This window comes from Haliaeetus leucocephalus, unplaced genomic scaffold (assembly GCF_000737465.1).
Source record: "Haliaeetus leucocephalus isolate CR32 unplaced genomic scaffold, Haliaeetus_leucocephalus-4.0 Scaffold656, whole genome shotgun sequence".
Taxonomy (NCBI): Eukaryota; Metazoa; Chordata; class Aves; order Accipitriformes; family Accipitridae; genus Haliaeetus; species Haliaeetus leucocephalus.
In genome coordinates, this window is record NW_010973092.1 from 18,963,468 (window position 1) to 18,979,836 (window position 16,369).

The 16,369-nt window shown below is 47.7% G+C and overlaps 1 protein-coding gene across 1 annotated transcript in view; it reads left to right on the forward strand.

The window, feature by feature from the left end:
• Positions 1-13,721, forward strand: part of FGF18 (fibroblast growth factor 18) — a 73,082-nt gene extending 59,361 nt beyond the window's left edge. Inside the window, exon 5 of the mRNA XM_010579153.1 lies at positions 13,422-13,721. Coding sequence (XP_010577455.1) covers positions 13,422-13,688 — 267 coding nt within the window. The 3' untranslated portion in view covers positions 13,689-13,721. The remainder of the gene's footprint in view (positions 1-13,421) is intronic.
• Positions 13,722-16,369: the final 2,648 nt, after the last annotated feature.

Sequence of the window (16,369 nt, forward strand, 5' to 3'; positions counted from 1 at the left end):
GACTGGTATACACACACTCTCAGAGAATCATTATAGTAAACATGCATTATTTTTAAATGCATCGTATACGTGCATTATTTTTGAAAAAGCATTTTAGTGAGTTTGGCTTTATTTCTCTGTTCTCTGTGTTTAATGTAAACAGTGGGAAAAAGCTGTTCAGTGGAAAGTAGGAACCCCACAGCCTGTCGGGGTGGCCGAGGCATTGCTTCAGACTGATGACAGGTAACTTGGGTGCTTTCTGGGGACAGCTTTGCCGATGCTACGTCTGTAGCGCTGAAGCCCTCCCGGTGCTCACAAAGCACAGATGAGCAGTGCTGAGCTTGTGCCCTCGAGCGCGGTCCAGCTCCTGAGGAAAAGCTGTGCCAGCCGAAGTGTGGCTGTGCCAGGGGCACGTCATCTGTGCCAGGGGCTGGAGGTGGCATGGCTCTGCTGGACCCCCCGACCAGCACCGCTGTGCTGATACCACTTACAGCATAGACCTGCCTCTCAGACATAAAATTTTTTCTGGTGTGATAACTGCTTTCCAAGCCAATATATTTCTTAATGTTACCAGAAAGTTGCTAATACCATATGGCAAGGCTCTCTGTATTTTTGCAGGACAACAAACAAATTGTTGCTAGATGCCAGACTGCTCTGGCAGAGCTTTATCACTGATGCCTGCCAGCAGTAGCCTTTAGGGGATAGTAATAATTTGGGGTTGTTTACATTACAGCTTTAAAATAGGGGTTTTCTTGAAGCGTGTTTGTGTTTAGTCAGGAAAGTTGGCTAAAAAAACTCCGACAGCATCAAAGAGTGAAGGCGCTCGCTGTGGCCCATCCATGTGGTCTTGGCCCTTTATAATACCTCTGGCCTTACGGGAGAAGGAGCATGTTATGTTAGAGGAGCTCCTGGTGGTTCAGTGGGAGCCACCCTTTGTAGGACAAGGAGACTCACCTGGGTAGGAGACACCAGGTGGGTTCTCCAAAGCCTTATCAGTGTACTTGGACCAGCTTTTTCATCAGTTGACTTTGGTCAAGGCTGAGGTTGAGCTTTCTTGAAAAGCTAACTTTGATGGTGGGAAACCAGTGCCTTGCCATAAGGCCGGGGTCTGTGTTAGCCTGGGACAAGGAGACTCAGGGGTGAGCTCCGAGCCTGATGCCCTTTGCGTGCCCCAGTCCTGCATTGCATTTGGGTGCGAGCTTTCCCAGTGCCTGCCTGTGCCGGCATCTGTCCCGACAGCCAAATGTGCTGCAAAGATGTTGGGAGGTGCGCGGTGAGGACAGAGGGACACTCAGAGGTTTGCAGTTTGAAACTCTGATGCAGTAGATGAGGTGTTTGCACTCCTCAGCTTGTGTATTTAAAACCATGCCTAACTGCATTCTTGGGTTTGGGGCAGAACTCTGAGTTTCACAGAGTTTTGATGCTTATCCAGTATTTTTCCCAGAGTTGCACAGTATTTGGGTTGCTTGAAAGGGGCTTGTAAAACCTAACAATTTCTGGGGCTGAATGCTGAATTTGCAACAAAAACACGACCAGAATTAGTGGGGTGTCGGGTTTAATAGCGTGCGTTTCGCGGATCTCTCCGTGACATGTTCAGCCATAAACTATTCTGACTTGGCATCTTATGTGAAAGCAAAACTTGACATGGCTTTTGCTGGATCTCGCTCAGATCTCATTTTGAACTGCAGTCTGGTTCTTCATATAGGGTGGGATTGGTCCTTTTTTTTTTTAAAGTGAACTGTTCCTAGGCTTTCGCTCCCCTGTGAGTTTGTTTTAGTTTAAGTCATCTAAATAAACGCCTTCAATGGAAACTGGAGCCAAGCAGCCTTGGACCCTGTCATATTTTGAACAGGGACCTGAGCCGAAACCAGCCTCAATTGTCAAAAAGTCTTGAATGAGGGCCTGCAGGATTGCAAAGGTCTTAAAAGCAATGAGATGACAAAACCAGTTTTCTTTCAGTTGAGCCATTAGAATCTTCTGCATTCACCTCATCGGACTTTTTCCTGCAACTAGTGGAAAAAATTTTGGATTCTTGTTCTGAAAACTTAGAAGCTGAGATTCTCATGAAATTAAAAGCAGAAGTGGAAGCTAAAATCAGCAATCACCCTCTTCCATTCTCAGCCCCCAAATATCATGAGGCTTTTGGTAACGCTGCAGCTTTGCAGCTGCTCCTTTCCCATTGCTGGGCAACCTGAAACATTGCATTCAAACTTTTGTGCATGCTGGTGGAATTTGTATCACCTGGTTCATCTGTTGCAGTTTCAAATTTTTACAGTGCTGGAAATGCGTCAGAAGAATTCCCCAAGGAGGGCTTGCTAGGTGTTGTGGTAGGGATGTGGTTATCACGGAGTCTCAGGGTAGGTGGACACAACAATTTGCCGTGTTACTTCTTGGTAGGTGTAACGTGCTGAGAGCTGGCCAGACCCCATCGTGCACCTTCCCTAAGGGGCTGCGGGGGCTCTGCCCTCCGTTGTGAAGCTGTAAGCAGCACGGGCACGAGCTGTGGCAGCCCGATGGTGGGTACAGCCGTGCTGGTTTGCACCCCTGGCCAGCAGGAGCCCAGCTGGAACAGCTCCTGTCCTTGAGCAGAGGCAGCCGTCAGATGCCGAGCGTTACCTGGATTTTCCGGGAATCCTCGCTCTGGATGGCACAGCCGTGTAATGATTCCCAAGAAGCCGTTTATGGTTGAGACCAGTGACACTACTTTCCAGTGTTTGTTGCACTGAGGCTGCCTTGGCACAAAAGTGGATAGGCTCCGATGCCGCAGTGGTTCCTTCAAAGCGGTAGGAGTTTGTGCGAGCTCACTGGACCTTTGCAGTGTTAATATTTGCTGTGAGCAATGGGCCTTGACCTGGTTCTGTGTTTGTGACGATTTGTTTACAGCAGTGTTTTGCACAGAAGTTTCTCTGGAGGTGGGAAGGAGAGGGGAAAATGATGTGAATGTGGGTAATGAATTTTGTGGAAGAAGCTTAGCTGTTTTGTAGTGGTGTTGGATAGTAGGTGGCTGATCTCAGTGTTGCAGTGAGCGTAGAGGTCATTTTGAAGCTCTGTGTGCAGAAGAGGGAGAGCAGTTTGGTGGATACTGATAAACACTGAACGGCTGCAAGACTTGGGAAGGAGAGATGGTAGAGTTTGCAGAGAGAATGGGGGTAGCTGAGGAACGCTGGCAGTGCTTGAGCTCACATGGTACAAGAGGTTGAGGAGATGGAAGAAACATGCTTCTATGGACAAGACCTCTTTGTTTCACAAATGGTTAAAACTACATCAATTCTTAACAGAGTCTGTGTGTGCACCTAAGGTTGGATGCCAAAGCCCTGAAGGCTGTCTGAGCCAGAAGACTGTGGTATTCATGGCACTGAATGGAGAGAGAGGCTTATGCCACCACATAGGCATTTACCAACGTCTTCCCTTCGCTGATCAGTTGTTCGTGCTGTATGTACAGTTTACCTGCGTGGTCCGATGGATTTGGATCATGGGTTTCATAAATGGAGCGTGTCGTTAAGCATGTTTACGTTTGTAGTGTTTTGCTGGGGTTGGATTTGTGTTTAGCTGCTTTGCCAGGCAGAACAGTGACAGTGTTGGTTGGACATCACCTAACATCTTAAAAGAGCAATGTGAATATTTAAGGTCTATGCTAAGTCCTTCTGTGCTCCGTTCAGTTCTTGCAGTCTTCTAAGCACCCGCGATGGATGCTGATCCTCTCAAGTTGAGCAAGGAGAGGAGGTTTTGCTTTAACCAAACTGGGTAGGGGATCTGTGCATGATATGAGCTGTGAATCCTGCAAGGAGGGCTTCTTCGGATCGTAGTGGGAACATCCGAGATGGGACTGGTGCTTAATACATCATTGCATGGGCCAGGCCATGTGGTCAAGAGGTCGCCATAGTCACCTTTTAGCCATATATGAACATCTCCAGTTAACTTAAGCTTCTCAGCACAGCTGCAATGCTTTAAGCGTTTCCTCTAAAGTAAAGCAAAAGGTCCCTTATCCTTTCATTTTAAAAAATAAATTTTTTCATGATACTGGTTTTGTGCTAGAGAGTCGCAGTTGCTCAGCTGAGGATGTGAGTGTTGGCCTTTTATCTCCAGGCTGTGTCTGGTCACTGGAGAAGCTGTGTAACAAGTTTACAGATTTCTTGCAATTCCTCTTTAGCAAACTTCACATTTTCCTTTGGATATTCCTAAGAAGCATCAATTCTTTCCCAAACTGGAGTTCTGCAAAGTCAAGGTTCACATTGCAGACCAAGGTTGTAAGCTTGCCCTCTTCTAAATCTTTTTCTTATCCCATGGCTGGAAGCTGTATACCCCCTTCCAGGGGAAAAATACCACCTTCTTGAAGGGTACATGATAATTTAATTTAATCCTTTCTGTGTTCAAGGAGCAAGTGTCACCATAAAGCTGCTAACATCCTGTCCCCTGTGTTTCTTGGTGGCTGCAGCTGTGTGTCATGTTGGAATATTTCAGTTCCCTAAGGTTAAATGTTAATTAAAATTATTGAGAGGGGATCTCTGAGCCCTGGTCATGCCTCACCCTGTTTGGGTGGAGAGGGTGTGCTATATGCATCTTGTGCTGACAAGTATTAAGTTGAATTTAATTGCTTTCCTCAGAGCATCTTATCTCCCAAGTGCAATTTTTGTTGGTCTTGAGTGTCTCTAAGATGAGGGTAATGTTTCTTCTAAATGTTACTTTGCAAATACACTGATATATTTTACTTGCAACAAGGAACAAAACAATGCAGCCTTGTCTTCCTCAAGTGGATGCAGCTGAGGTGCGCAGTCAGGGGGGATCCTGCTGTTTCAGGACTTTTTCTACTTGACTCTCAATTTGTTTTTGGAGATGAAGTGAGAATGGAGGCTAATTTTGAAGTGGAGGATAAAACCTATGCTCTAATAGTAGCAAAAGATAGTCCATTTGATATGGCCATTACAATACCATTTTTAAGGTCAAAGTAGATCTTGCTTAAATACATTTTTTGTTCTTGACATTTTCTTACATTGTCTTTTGGGTACTTAAAGATACTAAGTTTTCCTAAGGGAGAACAAGTCTTGAAAGCCTTGCGTTTGTTGTATACAGATGGAAATTTGTCATTCACAGGCTGAAACAATTCTGGATGATAATTTTTTATGGATGGCACTTGATTTGATGATGGATTTCTCTTTTTTCTTAGTAATATAATTTGACATGAAGAGAACTAATACCATTCTGCAGACAATCAATCAATGGCCTTTCTTGGTCCTAAATTCCACTGATTTAAACTTGCCCCAGGGAAACTGGTGTCACTACCAGAATGTCGGCTGAATGAGATTGCACTCATTTGAAATGATAACTTAAAAAGTCAGTGTGTATGTTTGTTTAATGTGTATAAATCTGGGACTTACCACCCCTGCTATGGGCTCAGCAACTGTTCTAGTCCTGTGTTCTTGCCCCACTAATCATCTAGACATGCTGTTTTAAACAATTTTTGAAAAAATTTTCCTATAGTGGCATAGGTCCCTATGAATTTCAGCCTGCATGAAATATGCTGCTGCTCTTAGTTGGCTTTTATAGAAAGTTCAGGACTAGCGTGTGGAGTCTTGGTGGAGGCTGAAAATGCCTGCTTGAAAAGGAAACACAGCAAACCCTGGCAGTGCATTTAACCAACAGTTCTGCTTTGTAGGGATGGTAAAAATGCCTTCCCAGCTCTTGCCATACTTAGCACCTAGAAGCATACGTGCAACTGGGTCAGGTAGGTGCAGGTAATGGTAGATGCCATAGATCTGCTCAGATGTCATGTCTGAAACCTGCCTGTAGTTTCAGATCTCCTGAAGCAGTAGCTTCCTGTTGCAGGAAGCCTGCAGTTTTGACTTAAATTAAGGTTTCCTAAATTTTCTATTGGTTTCATAAAGTTCATTTAAAAGTGAGTACATGTAGCTCTCTGAGATGCAGTTAGGAATTTCTGTTAACCAAATGTACGTCTTTCCAGATGAAGCCAACCTAGTTTGCTCTAATTATGGATATGTGCTGTCCTGCTGTACTGTTGGCAGTACACGTGCCTGTGATGGAAGGAGCAGGTTAGGAGGCACGTCCTGGCGTAGCCTCAGCCTTGCTCGGTTCATCCCTACAAACACTCCTTCCATCACTGTATCCTCCTGTTTATCCTGTGACAAAATGCTCTTCTAGGGCAGTGTGAGGGTTATGGAACAGATTTAGTTAGAAAAGTGGAGTTTTTGAATGAAAGGTAGAAGGAAAGAAAAATTCTAAGCCATTCTCGTCCTTCCTTGGTTCTTGCGGCTTGTGTCTGGCAGAAACAGGGACAGGGCTCTGCGCGGCCTGTAGGTCCCATCCCACGTATGCAAGACAGTGCCCATTTTCACATGCTTTCAGGAGAGGTGGGATGTACCCCCAGTGCGACGGGCAGCTGGGTGCAAACATGGGCAATGCTGCTTTGAAACTCGGCCTCTGAATGGAGACGCGCCCTCTCTTCAGAGAATCTCCTCCGCGTGGGTTTTGTATTACTTCCCCTGCTTCATGAATGCACTTAGATGTCCTGTATACATAATTAACCTCTCCGCTGCGCAGGCAGACACTTTTATTGAACTGCCCATCATGACTCCTAAGTATTTTCCTCGGAGGATTGTGCAGGTTCAGAGGCCAGAGAGCCGGAGGAAGCGTGCATGAAGCTGAGTAACTCTTGGCAGTTATAGATGTGGCTTCCCTGATTTACAGCCCGGTGTAGGAGCAAGAATGTGCATTTGGGTCAAGAGGTGTCTCTGTGGTCAGGATGCCTTACCATAAATCCAGGATGCTGAGCATCAGGATGCTTATGACGGATCTGTCCCGATAATGCCTATAAAGTGCTGGGCCGAGCTTACCAGCAGCCAGAGCACTCGGACTTGCCGTGCTGCGAGGGGGTTGTGTCTCCCACAGCACTGCTGGATCTGGCAGCTGCTGTACCCACCTCGTTGTCGTGCTTTTTGACCTGCCTTTAAAAGATGTACGTGTGACGGGAGAGGCGGCAGTGCTAAAAGCCGCGATATTAACACAGCTCCTGCCTTACCTTCTTCCACTCGGGATTTTCCAAGCCATGTGGAGTGAGTCTGGAGGAGGCTCTGAGCGTTGCCCATCTGACTTTGAGCTGAGCTTGTGCAAAACCACAGAGAAGTAATATGCTTCCTGGAAATCATAGGTCACTAGGTACATGCTGTGTAAACACCTCTGGGGCTTTATAGGGGTTATCAGTGCTGCTGGGTGCACCAGCCCTTGGTCCTCAGCTGGGGACGCTTCAGGAGTGGCTTACTGGGATCGCTGAGCCACACACCTCCTGAAAACCCAAGCCTTCCCTGCTGTCACCGCCCCGAAACTTAGGAAATACAGGGCAGGATTTCTTCCGTATAATGCAGTGTCTGAATCTAACAGCGCCAGCGTTTGAGGGAAATTTTCAGCCGCCCTTTGAAATAATTGCTGAGCTCAGTTGGGTGTACCTCGCACCTGGGGGTGGTGTGAGATCCAGCACGGTGGGGTACCGCTGCTCGGGAACCCCCTCTGTCTGTCTGTCTGTCTGCGGAGGGGGAGGGAGGGGTGTAGAAAGGGTCTGTTTTCTTTTCAGGCTTTTTCCTTGCAAAAAAACTAGGTGCATACACCTCTTGGAAACCTTTTGCTTGAGCGGTGGCTTTCCCTGCTCCAGGATTTTTAGGAAGAGGGGGCTTGCTTCCCTTGCAGAGGGAAGTGCTCCCACTTGTATGAAGGGCTGATATCTCCACAATTTGACTTCGAGCCTGGGGGGCTGAACTTGCAGAAAGGTGATAATTGGACAGGAGAGTCATCCCCCTCTCACTTGAAAGGTTGAGTCTGGCCGTGCTCTGTGCCATGCCAGCGTTCCTGGGTCGTCACAGACGTGTTTCGTATGGTTTGGTGTTTGTTATTATTTGCAGCACATCAACAGCGCATTCAGTCACCTTACCCAGAGAGCTTCTAATTGCGGCATCGTTTGAGGAAGGGGGGGAGGTGTTTTAACGTCAGCTTAGCTAACAACAGCTTAACACAACATCACTCGTGGGGCTTAATTTGTGCCCTGATCTTTGCAAACAGGGAAACCTTTCAGTCTTGGAGGCATCTCTCCCCACGCCGGGGTGTTCCCCGAGCCGCTTGCGTGAGCTTATTGTTGCCGTAAAAGCCGAGTGAAGTTTGGATTTGCCGGTGCCCACTGAGCCAGATTTGTGAAGCATAAATGAGAAAACCTGCCCCGGCCTCCCTTTCCCATAAAAAGCTGCTCAGGTGGCTTAGTGTGGCAGGCTAATAGGGAGAAGGCGGAGGCGGCTGCTGCACCTGCTAATGCTTTGGCTCAGGCTGGTGGCACAGAGGCTGCCGCGAATTCCCCCTGAGCAGCAAGCTGTTAGTGGCAGGAATGCCTCGCTCGGAGGAGCGCTCCTGCTACGACAACAAAGAGCCCTTTGATCCTTTCCATTTGGAGAACTTAAAACAAGAAAGCCAAACTACAATAAGACCAAGTTGGGTCATAAAAAAGGAGAGCAGGAGCACCAAAGCGCTCCGGAGTGTAATTGTAGAAGCAGCAAATGCTTTGGCACTTAATTCTGCTTTAGTGTCAGTTCAACATGTTTCATGTTTAATATGGAGAGCCTGTCGCCAAATGCTCTGCACAAACAATCCGGTGCTTCTCCTTGGTAAGCTCAGGGCACTCGGAGAGCCCCTGGCTCCAGCGCAGCTCCTTCGGCTCCGCTGCTTCAGCCGCGCACGGATGGAGTTGGCCGGTGGCGTATAAACAGTCCCGCACTTGAGCCATCCCTTTCTGGAGGGGGAGCCTCGGATGGCTGCTGCCGCTCTTAACCCCGCTCGGTAAAGGGACTGGGACCACTCGGGTCCGCTGCCTTGTCCCTGGGCAGCGACTCACTCTGGCTGGGGCTGCTGCCCAGCTATTATTTACAGGAGATGCTCAGCCGCAGCCTGTGCTTCGTGCTGCTCGGGCTTTACCAGCGCCGCTGCGCTTTCCTTCGCCTCTGCGCAGACCTGGGTGATGCCCAAGCGGTTTCTGTGGAAGACGACCTTTAGATCAGGCATTTTAGAGGCATTTGTCAGAAATCTGGCTAACAGCTACCATGTCTTTCCATGGCTGTTAGTGGTGCATTTAAACAAAAAATGCTCTGAATAATTTCTCTGCAAAGAACTGAGCTGCAAGTTGTCACCTCCGTGGTGGCACGGCCTCATCACATGGCCGGGCAGCAGCCCCTGGGGCAAAATTGGCAATCCGGGGGTTGCTCGTCACACGTACGAGGAGGTGCTGACTTGAAGAGAGCCCATGCCTTTTGCAGGAGCAGGGTTGTGCCTCTGCAATGGCTCTCGCCCTGCTCTGCGCGGGGAGCTTGGCTGGAGATGCCGCCTGTGGGACGGTGGTGAGCAAAACACGGGAGCAGCTCGTTCCCGAGCACATGTGGGACACCTCGGGGCTGCAAAGCCCTTGCGCCCACCCTGCTCTCTGGGGCTGGTGGGGATGTGGGGCTAGGTGCGGGTCCTCCCCACCACGTGGCAGTGCCGTTACACCAGGCCAGGCAGTTTCTGCGCAGCTCCGAGGCTTTCAAGAGCTCTTCTTTATTCTAAAGAATCAGTTCAAAACATAAACCTCCCCGTTTTGAAGGGCGAGTGCTCTGCAAGGTGCATCCTGACAGCTAAGTATATACGAAATGCGGCTTGGCAGCATCTCCCGGCTGACGTTGGCGGCAGAGGGTGCAGCCCAGTATCGGCAGCAAGCGTTTGCACTAGGAGCTCCTGGGGAAGGGAGAGCAGGCAGCTGGAGCAAGGAGTCATGCTTGGCCAAAGCCATGTCCTTTTTCTCTTCCATCCTCCTCTCTTTGGAGGAGCGAGGGGATGGGTAACAGACCCAATGAGTGTTTTGCTGTCATTTAAATAGGGACATGATTAGACCTTAAGTGATGGGCGCGTGGTGAAAACAAGGTGACACTTAAAAATTATTGAAAACCCTTATAAATTGCTTTTTCCTCTGCTAGATTACCATAGGTCCAGCTCTCCATGGCGTGGGTAAAGCATGTGAGTGATTCTGTTGGGTTTTATAACAGATGCTGTAAAATCATCTTGTAAGTATTTGAAAATCATTTGTCTGTCTCTGACGTGTCTTACCATGGACAGGAATTCTCTGTTTGGCGAAGTGAGGTCCTTATCCAGATTTATCTCGAGGTACTTGTAAATGTTACTGTAATTTCATGTTATCAAATCATTTAGCTCTTCCTCTTCCAGAACGAAGTTATTTTGTCTCATGCACCTTGTTTACTTCAAATTAGCCCTGAGGTTGGCCTGAAGTTGCACCTTGTAATTCCTCCACCTCCTGTCTCCGTCTTGGGCTCTGTCGGCAAATTTGAAGATATAAGTAAATAGTTTTTTGTTATTAATAGAATAACTCCCCCCTCCTACACACACATTTTCTTTTCATTCCAGTCTTCATTTTCCATGAGAAACTGACATTGCAGTACAAACGGAAACCTCCCAAATTGCATGAAAATGCCTTAATTCTCCTAGCAACAAGGTCAGGGCTCAAATCCAGGATCTTTCCACGAGCGTGGGGGAAACAGCCCTTCCAATTACCTGCTACCCCTGCGGTATGGATCCGGTCGGTTCATCAGCACCTGGGTTTGGGTGGATTTGAAACTCAGCCATGGTATTGTTTAAAAATCCGCCATTCATCGGGGAAAGGTTTGTAGTGGGCTGAGCCCTGAGAAACCTGGGGCTGGTTTTACGGCTTCCCATTGAAACCTGGTGGAACCCCGTGGTGTCGACTGATTTCCCCCTTCCCCACTCATGTGGCTTTGATCAAACCCAGGGCTCGGAGAACGACCCCCCCAGGAACTGGAACCACTGAGCTTTGCCCAGTTCTGCTGTTCATTAAAGTGTTTGTGAGCTTCCAGTTGTAGATGATAAAATTAGGGCCTTTGTGCCTAGCCTGGGATGGAGATTGCCGGTCCTATGGCAGAGCTGGCTTTGCCCCCATAGAGGGGGCAGGTATAGGGAACAGGGACCCTGGATTAGCATGTTTGATGCAGAAGTTGCCATGATCTCCCGTGCCCTCTTAATGAGACCGAGCCATGGTAATGAAACCCTTTAGGCAGGATGGTGCATTGATGATTTTAGGGTAAACATCACATATTGTTGCAGGGATTGAATTGAAGCTCTGCTAAAGGTATTAAGCCAGGGAGGGATGGCTGGTCCTGGAGGCTGGCGATGATGAAGCCTTTCCCCTGTTGTTGCCTGCGTGACTCGAGCTTGGGTTGTTGTACCTGATGGTTCCCGTCTCACAGCTCTGTTTGTAGCTCGTACACAGTTATTTGGGAATCAGAAGTGTGGGGAAGCCTGAGCCAGCTCGGCCCCAGTGGTTTCCCTCCTGTCCTGTGATCCCCTGCCTTTCCGACAAACTGCACCAAATTCTGCTGGGATTGGGCAGGACTTCTTAGGAAGGCTTCTAGGAAAAAGCAGGAAAAAAGGCCTTTGGGAAGGGGTGGTAAGTGTGTGAGGCTGGGCTCCTCGCCCCGGCTGTCATGCCCAGAGGACCCCCTGAGCATCGCTGCAGGTGCTGTGCTGGTCACACTGCTGTGGCTTTCCTGTCCCCCCCAGGGATGGGGTGGGTGAAATGGCTAAAGACCGAGAGGGTCTGATAGTGTTTAGTTTGGATGGGGAGAATTTAATAGTAAGTGTAGCAGCAGGCATAGGCCTGCAGTGCTGAAAAACTCATTATTTGACTTCAGGGGGGAGTTGGATTGGGCTAGTATTACGATGGAAATCCTTCCTTTGGCTTTGCTGAGCATTAGATTAAGTCCTGTATGGTGCTCCACACTGCGCTTATCTGTGTTCGGAATCCATAAAACACCCAGAGCTGAGACGACATCCAGGACTGAAGTGAGTCCGTACCTACTCCCTAATATGTTTTGAGGCATATAACAAAGTGCCGGTGCACACAACGGCGTGTGACGTTCTGGGTGCAGCACCAGTAACTCAGCAGTTAAAGGACAAAACATACTTTCTGGCAGAAGATTATAGGTGAGAAGAATTTCCTCTGCGCTGAAGGACTTAAAGATGCTGTTGTGTGATGCTGCAACTTCCTCCAGCGCTGTGTGTGCTGTGTAAATTAGAGTCCTGAATCCAGCCCGAGATCCATGTGCTGCTGCATTCAAAGTCCAGTTCTGGGTCTGTTCGTGCAGATCTCCGAGCTGAGCCAAACCCTGTTTGCCAAAATCTCGACCCAGCAGCTGCATTGGGAAAGGAGTCCCGGCAGGGCGGGCGTTTTGCTGCAGGGTGGTTGGGGAGCAGCTCTCATGCTCAGGAGCTTCTGGCCTCCAGTTCTGTGCTAATCCTGGCTCCCTCTGTGAGGAGGAAAGTAATTCAGGGACACGGCTTCCTAAGCCAGGTCCTTGAGTTTCGGGTGGCTGCTTTTAGGCTGAGATGGAAAGGTCGGGAAAGGGGAAGGACCACGTCCCCTCTGCCACCAGAAATGAAACCCTCTTCCAAACAAGAAAACCAAGCAGAGGTGTAAAATCAGGCCCTTGCGTCACCCTCTCTGGCAGCGGAGCTGGGGTGGGTCTGGTGGCTGAGAACGCTGCTGCCACATAGTCCTCCAGCTGCAGCGGCATCGGGATGCCGGCGGGATGCCGTCCCATCTGGGGAGCCGCTCCAGCGTGGGAACGGCCCTTCTCGCTGCTGATGTCGCTCGGGGATGCGAGTGGGAGCCAAGCCTGGGGCGTGCAGTGCGGCTTCAAAATAACCGCTGGCTTCGGGGGTCTCCAGGGTCCCAGGGACCGGAGCGGGGTCAGGGACCTCGATGCCTCCGGCACCCCTCTGGCTCATCCCCAGAGCTCCACGCGTGGTTTATTTCCCAGGTGTTGCGCCTGGGATGCTGCGGGGGAGAGTTTTCAAAGTGCGGGGAAGGCTTAGACTAAGGCTTGTAATGATTTTGGTGGGATTTGGGTAGTTATGGATGCAAGCCCATAAGGTATTTCAGAAAACATATCAAAAGTGAGTGGTAGAAGGGTAAAGACTGTTGTTTGGCCCATATGAGATTCTGACTTTTTATTTTTTCTGATTAAGTATGGTGTTTCCCTGGCATGAGTTCAATTCATCCTCCTTTTCTAATGGAAAAAGCAAAGATAAATGTCTTGCTTTGCTTGCAGTTGAAGGAGCTGGACTGGGTAAACTTAACTGTTGTCTTTTTGAAAAATCTTTCTCTCCTTGGATAGGAGTGTTTAAAAAAATGAAGTGATGACCTCATGCTTTCATGCTTTTTTTTTTTTTAAATCATTTCTATTTCAGCTGATGTTTGTTACTGCTCCTATTAACAATGTTTGAATGAAAAACAAGGTCCAGATGTGATGATTTTATTGATGCCAAATTGGGTTTTGGTCACTGAGCTTGCATTTGGATAATAAATTTTTTCTTTTTTTTCCCTTTTTCAGCCTGATGGTACCAGCAAGGAGTGTGTCTTCATTGAAAAAGTCCTAGAAAACAACTATACGGCACTGATGTCAGCAAAATATTCAGGCTGGTATGTTGGATTCACCAAAAAAGGGAGGCCACGAAAAGGGCCCAAGACCCGGGAAAACCAGCAAGATGTACATTTTATGAAGAGGTACCCAAAGGGGCAAGTGGAGATACAGAAACCTTTCAAGTACACAACAGTCACCAAGAGGACTAAGAGAATACGACCCACCAACCCCAGTTAAAAATAGACAAAAACAGTGTCACAATAATAAACCCCAAAAAAAAAAAACTGCACCAGAGGAATATTTTTACATTAAAAATAAGGAAGAAGCTCTATTTTTGTACATTGTGTTTAAAAAAAATAAAAATAAAAAAAATTAATAAAAGACTAGATGGCAAACGCTGGGGAAAAGCTGTTAGGGATTTATTGTGACTTGAAAAAGAAAATGAACTGCTCTATTTAAATTGACTTCTTGTTGTTGATGATACACAGGTGCTTATTTTGCTTTTTTGGAAAGGACAACTTTTCAAGCATATCCCCAGAGGAAAAAAAAAAGTAATTATTAAAAATAAATAAATAAAACCAAAGAAAACCAAAGTTCTTTCCCAAAGTTACTGAGACCCTGCCCCGAAAAGTGCCGGTTTTGCAGTAATCTATTTATTGTCTGCTGCACGCCGGCCCGAGACAAGATGGTGTGTGCCGCAGTGATTGAGTTTCCGTGGAGTTCTCAACGCATCGATCTTCTGTAACCTTTCTGACGACATAAGGTGTCACGGCTCCGTGATCCTGCATTATGCTCAGTTCTGGAGAATGCTGCTAAATACATTCAAGTGACTACAAGATGACCTAGTACACCAATGATAAGGGAATATTTTAAAACCAGCTATATTATATATATTATATATATATAAGCTATTTATTTCACCTCTCTGTATATTGCAGTTCCATGAACCAAGTATTACTGCCTCAACAATTAAAAAAATTATTTAAAACACATATACATATTTTTGCTGTTCACACTTCTTTCCCCTCCCTGAGTAGTGTTTTTTTAATGCATGTTTATCTCTTATGTGAGGGCAGCGGGATATGTTCGGGGTAGTTTCCCCACTATAAACTTCATTGCTAATTCTGTAATTCCTCCTTTTCCTTAATACCGTCTTCCTCCTCCTCCTTCGATGTTCCTACAGGGAAGAAATCTTGCATGGGGTGATGATGGCCTGAGAGTGGGGAAGTCCACGCTGGCATTTTTCAAGAACAGGAGTTAAATTTGATACTTTTCAGTGCAACGAATATTTCCTAAAGCTTTGGCCAAGCAGAAGGTAAACTGGAAAATTAGCATCTGACTCAATTAACACGTACTTACGTGTGGCTTATGTTTCCTTCACTGGAGGTTTTGAGAGAGGGGCTGTTTGTTTCAGCTATTTAATTCAATATTGTATCTTTAAAAACTTGCCCTCAACCGGACAAATCCCTCTCCCTTGCCCTGCGTAGTTCTCCCAGCCCATTAGTGACTTGGTTTCCTGGCCAGTCCAGCCAGCTTTCCTCCCAGGTGTTTTGCATACGATACGGATGATGTAAAGCCATGCATAAACGCAAGGCGTGAACCTGTATATACAGACTGACCCACGTGGTGGTGGGGGTGTGAGACAGCGTTAAACACAGTGGGAAAAAGAAGCAAGATGAAATAACTGACCTCAAATTTTAGCTGAAGTGACAGCTGAGCCCAAGTGAAGCTTTAAGGAGAAGTTTGCTTGACTTTTTCCTTCTCTCTGTGTGCAGACATTGCTATGTTCCCTGATTCCAGCCAGGGCTGAAAGTGCTCAAAGCCACTAAGAAAGCTTTTTCTTGTTAATCAGAGGAACAACTCTCCCCAGAACAAGCTTTCTCAAGATAACTTTGAGAGCTGCAGCCAAATCCTGCAGATCAAAGCCGTTTGGGAGATGGCGCAGATAAGCATGCAAGCTTGAGGACGCTTATCTGAACCAATCTCCAAACCTCGCAAGCTAGAGAAAAATGAACAGTGCTAAGCAGGGTCACTCCACACTGTTCCACGAAAAGCTGGGCAGCCTTACAGGTGATGCCTTCACCCCAGCTAAGCACGGGGCTCACTTGAGTGGCCCCTCTCCCAGTGAATATACTGGGAGCTGCTCTCCTGGTGCACCTAGAGACCATCACGGAAGCGGGACCTGACAGCACGATGGTGGAGTTGGTTGGTGGGTGCTGGAAGGCTTTGCCAGCTTTGCCTTCAGATTGATTCATGTGGGAGAGATTTGGGGAAGGTTCAGAGGAGTGCTGGGGGTGGAGGATTGGGAGCGGCTGGAGATTTGCTGTGTTAGTACCTCCAAGAGGAGAAACCCAGTTGATTTCCAGAGTGAGAAAGGATTTATGGGTGCCTTTTTTCTCCTTGAAATCCCGCCATGGCCCATGGCACTGGTAGTTTCACTGTCAGAACGACAGGGTTGGTTTGCCATTGGGGAAATTTGGAGGGGTGGAGGCGGTAAATGCTGAAGAAGGCTGCACAGAAGGGATCTCCTGTGAGGCTGAGAGCAAGCAGGGAGGATCTGCTCCCTGTCCCACAATGCCCACTGGGTTTGGAGACCGGCACGTGGGAACTAGGGGCCATGCAGTTGGCAATAGGGGCCTCTAGCACTTGTGTCGTTGGTTTACAAGAGTATTTCCTGGACAGCAGTGAGATGGATTCCCCAGGCTGTGAAAAGTCAGTGTGGTGAGGAGGTACGGTGCTCACCTGGGTTAGGTGCCATGGGAGAGATTTGTTGGCTGCGGATGGTGTGCGTTGAGTATTTGTGTTCGAACATCTGCTCTTTAGGCTTTATTAACAACAACAAAAGCAGGGGCAAAGACGAGAAGAATTCACACCAGGCTCCCTTCAGAGCACCTTTATGTTGGGCAAAAGGGTTCTCT